The sequence below is a fragment of the Manis javanica genome, chromosome 6, assembly GCF_040802235.1.
Source record: "Manis javanica isolate MJ-LG chromosome 6, MJ_LKY, whole genome shotgun sequence".
In the NCBI taxonomy this organism is placed as follows: Eukaryota; Metazoa; Chordata; class Mammalia; order Pholidota; family Manidae; genus Manis; species Manis javanica.
Window position 1 is genome coordinate 81468605 of NC_133161.1, and position 12512 is coordinate 81481116.

A 12512-nucleotide genomic window follows, 5' to 3' on the forward strand; every position below is an offset into this window, starting at 1 on the left:
CTATGTAACAGAAATACATATATACATATACATTTATTTTTACAGGTGAAGGTGATACCACACCTACAATAGTCAATTTAGACCGTAAGTAATCTTTTAAAATACACAGTATCTTTGAGCCTCTATATGTCAAAATTGATATCATTATTTTATTTATAGAAAAATATGTGATAGTTGTCAGATCCTTCCATCTGGATTCCTTCCTTATGATAGATATTAACTTCCATAATAAGAATAAGTTAATCTATTTGTTTTATTTAAGTTTTTTCTATGTGTTTCTGTAAAGGGGTTGCAGAGCAACCACATGCTGAATATCAACATTCAGTTCGTTATCAGAAAACACAAGATGCTATACTTAACTTTGAAAGGAGCATTTATATTGCTTTTAATTTTGGGCAAAATGTATATAATGGACCTTCGCCATACTTTCAGTTAAACAGGATGCTAAAATCAGAAAGAATGGAGCCAGAAGTTTGGGAAGTTACGCAGTGTCTCTATCCTACTTTATCTTTAAAGCTCTTTGAATGCTCTACTAGGCAAAAGATGACACAATCCAAGAAGTTCAGTTAATCCTCAGTTTAAGAAAATCTTTTGGGAGCTGCTTGTTTTTGGTTTTCACATATTTCTTGAGCTGAAGGAAGTTACTGTTTGATTTAAGAGACCACCAGCTGCGTCCCAGGCTGAAGAAGCTAATGCAAATTTATCTTAGACCATGGACAGGAGTATCTTAGACCATGGACAGGTCTAAATAGAGCTCTTAGACCCAACACAGAGTAGGGTCAGGAAACAGTTTACTCCAAAGAATTCTGTATTATGTCATTTGGATATAATGATTTAAACACAATTACATCATTTGGATACAATCTCAATGAATATAATGGTAACATGTTTCAAAATGGCTCTATATTCTTACTGTACAAATTCAGAAGTAATAAACCAAATATAGTTTTGTGGTTTTTCACTCAGGGTATTGATTTTCATTGACAAATGAAATGGAACAGTGTTTCATTTTATGTTGAGGTTGGTGAGGGACATACAATTATGGGTTAGAACTAAGTAACTTAATGCTTAGTGCTCTCCAGGCAAGGCTACTGTCACTAATAAATGGAAATGCTGTCAACCTTGAGTTAATATTTTTTCCTAAGTAATTTGTCTACTTGGATGAGGATAGCAAACATTTTTGGCCTGATTTTTTCAGTGTAGTCACAATACTTAATTTTTTTCCCCAAAAAAACTTCTAACATAATTAAAGTAATCACATTTGTCTAGTTACCATTGCATCTAAGAAAGCTGAGAGGCACTGGTTATTTCAAAACATTTTGTCAAAATGTTATGTTTGGTCCTCCTTTTAGATCCTGTAATATCTTGTGCCAAAACAAAACAATTGCGAGTTGTAAATGGAATTCCAACACGAACAAATGTAGGATGGATGGTTAGTTTGAAATACAGGTAATTATTAATAGACACAAATCATACGTATTTGGATTATTTGCAAAAATCATATTCCCAACTGTATGCCCATCTGTGCTCATGTAGGTTATGCCCTTCTCACATGCCAAGGGGGGCATTTTGCTTGCCAAGCAAATTAAAATTTGCACTTTGTGCCGTCAGAGGTAGCACCTTTGCAAATATACACAAAGGTTCTGTATGTGTTGGCATTGTCCCTGATTACAGGTAACATTCAGTTCTGATTAAGCAAATAACAATTACACAGAGAACCTACTTATAATTTGATATCACCATAGTAATTATAGTATGTATGTTATCATATAAATATACTATAATATAATGTTAAAACTTCTCAATCTATAATACTATGATTTTATTTTCTAACATGTGTATGCATATCAGAAATGTTATAATTTTTAATTTCTCACTTTTCATTGTCATTTTAAGGATAAGTTGTAATAATTTTAAATTCTAGAACATTTTGTCATTAAGAAAAAGATTAACAAACTATTCAGTGTGGATAAAATATTCTTGAGATGGTTATTTCTCAATGCTCTTAAGAGTCAATGACATATGGATCTCATTTGGATATGATATTTGTCAATTTTATAGAAGTTCCACTGAAAACCACTTTGCAAAATATACTGTTATACAAAAATTAAAATCAATAATTATGTTGTAAGAATTAAATATTAAAAATAGGAGTTAACTTAAAATATGGACTTACAACTTTCTGTATACATATACCATCTGGTAATCAGAAAGTCAAAATTTCTTTGTCTATATCTAACTATTTGAACCTCATCATACTACATACCCCAAAATGTACCAGAATTCTAGCCACATTTTCTTTTCCCTTGTTTTCAAGACACCCCATGTTTTTCCCTCCAGACTTTTGTGTTGTTGTTCCCACTGCATGTTATAGCTTTCTTCCTTCATATTTATGCCCAGAAAATCCTTCTCATTCTTCAATACCAACTTGAATATCCTCTCTTTTTGGAAACCCTCCCTCCTAAAGTAGAAGAAGAAAGTACATCTTTTACTACAATTAAATCACAATGACATTAAAACAGAATTGAGATATGAAACTGAAGTTCTTTTATGAATAAGGCAATTCTTAGCAAGCATGGAGTTTATATTTTTTGATATACTGTATATACCACTTCAGATACTAGATGGTACAAAATGGCCTGAAGTTCTCTTTTAGTATGTCCTTTCAGGGAGTAACTTCTTAAATTTTATAAATGCTTATGTTGATAATTATGGTGTAGCTGTCCTATGTGTGTAGTACTGAAATAGAATTGTGAAACTCCCAGAATATTAAAGCTGATTGTGCAAAATGAAGGTTTAATGAAGGCTGTAAAATTTGGGAGGACTGTTTCATTTTCCTTATTATGGAAAATGTTTCAAGAATCCACAAATATGAATTAATTAGTAATTCTATGTGAAATATAACTCCAGGAAAAAAAAAGCATATACTTCTGAATTTATTATTACCAACAGGAGAATGTACAAGGATACTCCTTTAGAAGTCTCCATCCTTGGAAAAGCAGGTGAAACTGTTTTTCATCCGATCAGAGTACTATAAACTTTTAGGAAAAGTTTCAAATCCAAGTTCTTAGTAACAGCAGCTCTTTACCTATTCTTCCAAAATGCATACTGAGAGAAAAGGAAATTAAATAACGATATATACCCTTATCCTCCTGTGTGGTACAGGCCATAAATAACTGTGGTCTTAGTCTGGGGATCTTCTATTATCCTCTGAAGCACTGAACATCTGTATTCTTTGGAAATGTAAATTGTGAAAAGTTGCACTTTTTCCATTTCTCTGCCAAAAAGTAATGGATTTACAAGTTTTGGATATCATCAAATAAATGTAATAGGATTTATTATGATCTACAGATATTTTATAATTTCTCAGATGATATGTCTTGCAAAATTATTTTAATGTTATAAATGATCTTAAGCTGAACAAACAGATTTGTTCAAACTCAGTTATATTTTAAGTTAATATATCATAACTAAATAATGGTAATGAAAGAAGGAAATAGTGTACAAATGTTATAGAAGGCTACCACCAGATGGTTTTCAGGGTTTAAATAAAGACTCAACATTTGCACTTTTCATATTAAACACTGAATTTAAAATAGATCTACATTGTTTTTATTCTTTTGTGCTTTCTGTTTATTTTAATTATCCCATATTTGTGGCACATACTATCTCTCACAAAGATAAGCACATACATGTGAACATGTGTGCTGGGAAAGGATCTTGGTGTGTAATGACAGCATTCCTTATACAAAAATAAAGTTGATTTCATATAATTGTAATTGCACTATGAAAAAAAGTGCTAATGCTACAATCGCCAAATATTCTTCTGGTAAGATTACTCATTTTATTCTAGTTGGGTTAATGTCTACATTTTCCTGTCAAATGCATTTCTTTTAAACAAATGGAGCTATAGGTTTTACATTAATTGGCAGGCACCCTTTCTGCACAGATGTTACTTGTTTTTCTTTCTTCTTTCTTATAGAAATAAACATATCTGTGGAGGATCATTGATAAAGGAAAGTTGGATCCTTACTGCAAGACAGTGTTTCCCTTCTCGGTAAAGTGTTTCTGAAATTTGTTTTGAACATCTGAAAATTTGCTTGGCTTCCATTTAGCTAAACAGAGCTAATAGAGATTTACCAGTTAGTGGCTATTCACGGCTATTTGTTTAATAGACATTCACCAGCACTGGTTGAACACATTGATGTGTTTCTTAGATTTACCTTACAAAACTTATTTTGACTTAATTGATATTTGCTTACAGGGTACTACTTCTGTTAACTTCTTTCCCCAACTGGCATTACTCTCATTTAGGGAAAAAATTGCTGGAATTATGTTAAGCAAGTTTTCCCAACCTCCTACTTGCAATTCTATATTTATAGATAGAGATTTTTTTTTGGAGTATCACCAAACTTCTCTCAATCTTCACTTCTTTCTTATGTAGAGCCAGCCTCATTTCATTTTCAATGAAAATTAGTCTAAGGAAAGGATAAGGAGGCAACATGTGCAAGCTTCCTGAATCTCATCAAGGTCCCTTTGATTTTGTTAGCATAAATCATTAACTCGTATTAACAAACCAAACATTTATACAACTGAGATAAAAATGAAAATCTGTAGTAAAATTGTAATTAATGTAATGTTGTTTTCCCTGGGAATTTTTCACAAATGATTTACTCTCTAAAAAAGCATAAATCCTTTTTTTTTAATTAGCTGTTCAGAATTTCAACAATTTAAAGGCTTCACCTGTTTATATGTGCTTGTAGCTTTCAGAATTTCCCATAACAAATGTGTTCCTTTTTACTACACTTTGAATCAACGCTTAAACTTAGGTTATCAGCCCCTTATAAGCTCAATATATGGGCTCAACATTACTCACTATATTTAAATAATACTACACAATTTATATTATATTTTGCATTTTCATTTCTTACTTAGAAACAAAGACTTGAAAGATTATGAAGCTTGGCTTGGAATTCATGATGTTCATGGAAAAGGAGATGAGAAACGCAAACAGGTTCTAAATGTTTCCCAGCTGGTCTATGGGCCTGAAGGATCAGATCTGGTATTACTGAAACTTGCTAGGTTAGTTCCTTTAGAAGGTTTTGTATTTTTAACCTAGACTGTACAATTATTGAAGCTTTTTCCTCAGCTCTGTGGCTATTCTTTCTCTCTCATGTAGATTTATTATAGAAGTATATGTCACATGTGTGTACATATGTGTGTCTCTGCAAGTGTATATATTTATATACACAGAGGAAGAGAGGAAAGCACTTCCAAAATTTTCAAAACTGAATAAATAAGTTTGACCAACAGTCTGATCTGTTTGCTTTAAACCCAAAACTTAGAAAACAATTATTTGACAATTAACTTTAACAGGTAAGATAATTTAAAAAAAGCAGTGAGCATTTACTCTTAAATATCACCAAATGATTCATTTCTCTAGTACCCACTTTAAATTTCTACATTACATGTGAGGCATTCCCTTTTCTTTCTTTTTTTAAAAGAAATGACTATTTATTCTGTATATGTAGCATATTAAACATTAACATTACACTTTAATATGTTAATTTTGTGTTGAATCCAATCAAGGGTACTTATTATATTTTCTCTTTTCAGGCCTGCTATCTTAGATGATTTTGTTAGTACAATTGATTTACCTAATTATGGATGTACAATTCCTGAAAAAACGACTTGCAGTGTTTATGGCTGGGGCTACACTGGATGTAAGTTATTTTAAAAATAAGGCAGTATCATATTTATTTTATAAAATAAATTTGAAAATTTGTTTCTTATTTTTCTCACCTGACAGTGTACTCATTAACTGTACATTTTTCACACCATTCTAGTGATCAACTCTGATGGTCTGTTACGAGTAGCACATCTCTATATCATGGGGAATGAGAAGTGCAGTCAGTACCACCAAGGGAAGGTGACTCTGAATGAGTCTGAAATATGTGCTGGGGCTGAAAATATTGTATCAGGACCATGCGAGGTAAAAAGGGATTTTGAATAAGAATTATATGGTGGATAGCATAATTTCTCATGTTTTATTTTGTCAGTTTTTCTCAAATAAAAATTGTGTATCAATCTGTTCTAAGAGAGGAAGTGGGAAAGATAACCCTGTATTATCCTTATACATTTCTCTTACCTAAACAATGAGACAATCTGTGTTTCATTAGCAGCAAATTATGATGACATTGGTTTCTCAAAAAAAACAATAAACTAATAAAGTCAGAATTTGAAGGGAAAGCTGTTCAAATTTGAAGTGTCTGACATGCAGTTTGATTTTTTCTAAAAGCTTGAATTTTTCTAATCGTTTCCTAAATTTATCTGATCTTCCCAATTTGTCCCTGAATGAACTCTATAAATATTTTTTTAAGTGATACATGCCTAATTTTAAACTTTTAAATGTTTTTTATTTAAGCCAGTTTATGGTGTGTGCAGTGTGTGTGTGTGTGTTTAAACAAATTCTATTTTTAAAAAATGAAAGTTCAAAGTTTGTGACTTTAAGAGCTTGGACATTTTCATTTGTTAGGCAAACTGTTCTTTCAACTTGGCAGTGTTCTTATCCCTATTTTACATAGACAAGCTGTTAAACTGTTCTTTTAGATATATTTTGAATGTAAGAGATACACTCTTCAAGATTAGGAGCTGCGGAATTGTAGAATACTACGTGTAACAAGGTATAGAATAAGTTCAATACTAGTGAAATGTCTTTTTGACATGTAGGAAAATGTCCCACATATGGAGCACAAATGTATATTGAAATTCATGTGTTATACATAGTGCTCTGAGATTTTATTTTATTCCTGAAAAGAAAGAAAAATGTGTATTAAGCTAAAGATTTTTTAAACTGCTTTTAAAATAAGGTTAGAAACAGATTATGTGTTCATAACCACTTTCAAATTGGGTGTTTTTTCAGTAAATCAGTATTACGGTGTTACTATAACAAGTGAAAATCTACTAGGAGAAAGCTTTATTTATTTATTTCATCTATCTATTTAGTTAACACTTACCCTGAGTGCCCTGTAAAAATGAAGTTTTGAGCTAGACCCAACCTTCAAGATCACTTAGTTAGCTATACACTTATCCCAGCCCTACTGCCATTACTAAAAGTGCTTTGACAGCAGCTCTTCAGAATAGCCTGTAATATGGTTTATCATCTACACATTCTTAGATTCCTAACTTTACCATTGAAGTATTTATCTCATTATCACATATTTGTTATTTTTTATCTATATTGATAAAACTTGACTTCAACTTGATTTTACCACTTCTCAAAAATGCGTTTATCCTCCACAATGTTTTTCCATATCACTGACAATTAAAACAGAATAATATAATCACAGAAACCACTGAAAGCTAAACACTGGAAACATACATCTCCAAATATTTGTATAAAAGCAATAGTATCACATTTAGCAAAAAGTCTCCAGAAGCAAATTGCTTTGAGGTGTTCATATCAGTAATCACTGGTACATTTATTTAAAAATCAGATTTATTAACTCATGTGGCATAGTTTATATGAAGTTTCTTAGAATAAACTCTCTCTCCTTAACTGTTGTATCTTCTACCTCAATCCCACTGTTGTTTTCCCCATCACAGAATATTGATGCTCTCTTCTTTCCACCTGTATTACAGAACTAAATTTTGCAGTAGTTTAGTTTTATCTCATCACAACACTATTAGGGGAAAGTTAAGATAGTTTCAAAGACTCTTCATACAAAGATGCCAAAAGCCTGTCTTTGAAATCTAAGGAGGCTACATAGTGCATATAAGTGATACAACACATTTGTAATGATTATGTATAATAATATGTGTAAATATATATGTATATAAAAATATGCACACAAAGAAGTCTATAATCCATTCATATTTCATCTATCACCCATCTATATCTGAGGATACAACACAGTTATCATATAAAAATGTCATGAAATCATAGGCTATCTTCTACAGAGGGAGTATAAAATATAAATTTAACTATATTAACTACTAATACCAACAGTAGCAGAAGGACATCCTTCTTTATGCCTGGAAAAACAATTTCTAAAGAGTTAACATAATTATTTCATTAAGAACAATTTTTTATTTAACTTTTGAAGATCATTCTTGGGGTCATATGGGAAAAGACAAAAAAAAGCTTTAGAAATAAGAGCCAGTTTAATGTAGTTTAATTTGAAAACCATATGATTACAGATGAGGTTTTTTTGTACTTGTATTTTTCTACATTTTCCATGTTTTCTCTATTGAACATATTTTGAACATCAGGAGAAAATAAAAATAAAATCTACCTGCTAAATAGTTGTCAATAGTTTTGTGTTAGTCAGGATTCAGTAAAGGCAAAACACACTTTAAAGTATGAGTGAATATTTTGGAAAAGACAAGTCATTCTTGAATACTACATGATAGAGTCATTTGAATTTTTATACTTCTCTTAGTCTTACTTGGGTAGTTCAATAGAAAGACAACCAATGGTCCAGTATCAATTTTATGTTTTCCTATTTCAGTTACAGTTATTCTCTTTTTTGGTATATATGTATGTTTGAGATACAAATCTATGTAGGAAATTTTAATGAGTTATTAAGTTTTAATTCTTTGTTGCTACTGTGCATGTTTTCTTCCTAGGGGGATTATGGTGGTCCACTTGTTTGTGAACAACATAAAATGAGAATGGTTCTTGGTGTCATTGTTCCTGGTCGTGGATGTGCCATTCCGAATCGTCCTGGTATTTTTGTCCGAGTAGCATATTATGCAAAATGGATACACAAAATTATATTAACGTATAAGATCCCACAGTCATAGCTGATGTAAGTGTGTCTGAAGCTTCCATCAACACAGCTCTCTTTTACATGAAGATTTCAGAGAACATGGAATTAAAATGTCACTTAAAACAATCAAGACAACTACTTGAGTGTCATGTTTGTTAAGATACTCATTAATATTTATGGATGTTTCTGTTGTTTTGTTTGTCAGTGTTATTTTGTAAATGTTAAAGTGAATTAAGGTACATGCAAGTGTAGTAACATATCTCCTGAAGATACTTGAATGGATTAAAATATGCAAAGGTATAATTGCTGGATGATAAAAGATTTAATAGAAAAGATCAATTATCTGTCTACGCTGCTTTCCAAGGTTAGTTTCTTAATAATGAGTAAACCATAAGTTAAACATTATTTTAGCCTCACAAAAAAATTTATTCCTTGTGTCCTTAAATTGTAATCCTATGTTAAATTATATTACCTTTCATATGACATACATTATATTTCATTAATTTCTTCTCACCATGTATCTGTAATACTGGTGCATGCACTTTTTATAAAAATATGTACCTATATACACATGCCTGGGTACACATGTGCATGCACTAGAATTCAAATCATGGTGTAGCTAATGTAACTACTACATATTCTGAAAGTATGTACCTTAGTTTTTCCTTAAGAAAACAGTAGAAATTCCTAAAGATCAGTAGAAATATTAAGGAAAGGTGCAAGAAAAAAATGACTAGCTCATTCTCCATACAAAATGACCTCTATTGGTTAGAATTTAAGGTGTAGTCATGACCCACAAATTTAATCTAGGTGTTTACAAATGTTTATCATCCTAGTTATCTTACTAGTTTCTAATTCTTAAAGGGAAGAGGGCAATATGTGTATTAGTATTATTTCTTTCCTCCAAATTTAGGGGCACTTATCTATGCAAACCATTTTAAAATCTATTTTCCAAAGTATTTTTTAAATTCTTAGATAACTCTATTTGAGGTTGAAAAGTATTTTGGTCTTTAAAATGTTTTTATGTAGGCTGATTTTAAGACTTATTGCTGTATTGTCTTCTGGCTCACCTTTTTTAAATTTTAAAAATTTATTAAGAGGAAAATTTCTATATGCCTCTAAAGATTTATAAATAAACTTTCATCAAATTATTCATTAAAGTATATGTTGAGGGAAAGAATAAAAATACTTTTCTCAACCTGGAAATCTTTTAGCCCAACAAAAGTTTACTCAAGTAAAGGAAGAATTGTCAAAGAAAAGAAAGAATAGATTATCTAAACTGTATATTCAATTATTTCTTAAGGTAGAGTTAAATTTGCTGAATGAGATATTTTATCAGGATATCTTCAAGTTTATCTTATTTCATTTTACATAGGTCTTTACCAATGCAATGGGAAATTTTCATTCAAATTTTGTATTTGGTATAATAGCCAAGTTATCATATTTATTTGTATATTTGTCATGATTAGCTTAAGATCATGTATTTGTTATGAAATAAAAAAGAGTAATAGGACAGGCTCCAAATTGTCACAAAACCTTCTGTACAAAAGATCTTTAAAAATAATTATTTGAATACTTAAAATCCAGTATTCCCATTTCTCTAACTTGTTTCTCTTGAATGATCTCAATTAATGCCAGAGATCCAACTGATGTTCTAAAAGCTCCAAAGGGCACTGTTCAGTCTTGAGTAAAATGCTTTTAAATTTACTCCTGAGCATAAGGAGTATAAGGCAGTAAGTCCTGAAATGCCTATCCAAATTTATATCATATTTTATTTGTAATAAGATATGTGTTGATATCAAGAAATAGTGAAAGCAAAGAGAGATCCAACAAGTTGCCAGTCCAACCATCTTATCTGATTGCATTTCTCTTTCCCATATATAAAGAACTATACAAAACACATAGAAATTTCAAAGATGTATTGCCTATTAAAGTATATTTCAGTTTCTTCTTGCTGAACTGTCAAATTGTATTGTCACATACTAATGATTTTTGTAAAACATTTATAAAATTGTAACATTTTTGAATACTCACATTTTAAAATATTTCTCGTACGCCTTTTTCTCTAAATTTGCATGGAAAGAGATAGGGATTACCACATACAAGATGCAACTTTTAAACATTTTGAACTCAATGTTTTACATTCTATTAAAGGGCAAAATCAAATCCACCCCTAAGCCATCAGACATGGCATACAAAGCAGCACTTTCTTTGGGAAGTTTCCTTTGTGATAGAGGGAGTTGGTAGAATAGACAGTGAAAGAAACATGGACAAGATCCACATTATTTTAGGTGGTAGGACAGGGAATCATCATGTCATTTTTCTCTGGTGAAAGATACTATTTCCTGGGCATTCTTTTCTTAATAAACCACAAAAAAATGTTAAAAATCCAATTTATCTAAAAACCCATTTCATTTTGAGTTATAGACAAAAGGATCTTTTAAATTAGAAGTTTTCAATACTATTTTTGTTTGGCCTGTTTGAATAATGATTATATGCTGTTATAACTGTGGACATTTTCTTATGTCTACCAGGAATAGTAATGTAAAATTGAAATATTTGTCATAATGCCTCTGCCGTGCAGAAGGGGTGATAATCCTTTTGTATACTTCTTTAATTTTATTGTAAAAAATATTCAGTGACTTTTACCTATTTGCTGTGGGCAGGTCCTCAGTAAAATGGTTTATATTGAGTCAGTCTCTACTATTAACAGGCTCTTGCTTGCTATCTAAGTGTTTCAAATTATGGGAAATGTGAGACACTGGAAGGCAAGAAAAATAACAATAACAGCATGTGATAGCAAAATTGTATTTCACTTATTCCTGTGAATATTTCTCGTTGGTACCAATGGTACTGTACAAAGTGAATGTTATAGCCACAACATTCTCTTTAAAAGGACACTGTCAAGAAGTGAGAAATTGCTCTCAAGCCATTTTCTTGTCTCTGAACATTTTTTCTATTTAAAAAGATATACTGTATTGCCATATAGAGATCACAAGGTAAAGAATTTTCCTAAAATGTCATACTAAAAAACTTTTAATTGATTTACTGAGGCTCAAAATATAACTACTTTCAATTACAACCTGTATTTATAGACAAACTCATTTGAAAAGTAAAGTTAATTTGAATAAAAAGACATAGTCTTTGTGTGAATACTTTTCTTTCAACATTCAACTTGAACTAAGAATTTACTAATACAGTAAAAATGTTAAAATTCTGTCAGACCGTATAAATCTTGACAGTGTAATTTCAAGTAGGTTCATTTCCATTTGCACAGAAAGTTTCTGTCTTTAGGAAACTGAACATGGAATACTGTGGATATTATGACTGTTTGTCTTGTGTGTAAATAGGAAATTGATAAGCTGCCTATTGAGTGGTATAGCTGGATGCTTACCCATAAAGGGAACACTGTGGTTATGACTTGTATATAACGTTTCTGTAGTTAATAAAGTTGTTATTTTTATAACCATGATTATATTATTATTCTTAATAATAATAAAATATTTTATCAAAATTCTCCCTTTCTCTTATTATAATTACATACATGGACCTATTTGAACCTGCTCTGGGGTTTAATGCAGAAAACAACAGCAACCAGAATCCCACTGACAGAAATTACACATAATTTCTTGCAAGAAATATCAGGTATTTATAGAACAAAAATCATTAATTTGTTTCAGCTTCTATCCATGGTCATATCAGTGTTCTTCAAAAAGCTGTTAATCTCTATGCACTTTGATT

The 12512-nt window shown here is 30.8% G+C and overlaps 1 protein-coding gene across 4 annotated transcripts in view; it reads left to right on the forward strand.

Annotated features, from left to right (window-relative positions):
• The window catches only part of HGF (hepatocyte growth factor), a 69092-nt gene extending 56804 nt beyond the window's left edge, over positions 1 to 12288 (forward strand). For 3 of the 4 annotated variants that reach the window (XM_073238928.1, XM_073238927.1, XM_073238929.1), the window contains 7 exons: positions 46 to 84; positions 1353 to 1449; positions 3983 to 4057; positions 4936 to 5082; positions 5617 to 5723; positions 5847 to 5992; positions 8629 to 12288. In XM_073238928.1, coding sequence (XP_073095029.1) covers positions 46 to 84; positions 1353 to 1449; positions 3983 to 4057; positions 4936 to 5082; positions 5617 to 5723; positions 5847 to 5992; positions 8629 to 8805 — 788 coding nt within the window. In that variant the 3' untranslated portion in view covers positions 8806 to 12288. Of the gene's footprint in view, positions 1 to 45; positions 85 to 1352; positions 1450 to 3982; positions 4058 to 4935; positions 5083 to 5616; positions 5724 to 5846; positions 5993 to 8628 lie in introns of those variants that run through there. The other variant, XM_073238930.1, reaches the window with a different exon arrangement.
• The last annotated feature ends 224 nt before the right edge of the window (positions 12289 to 12512 follow it).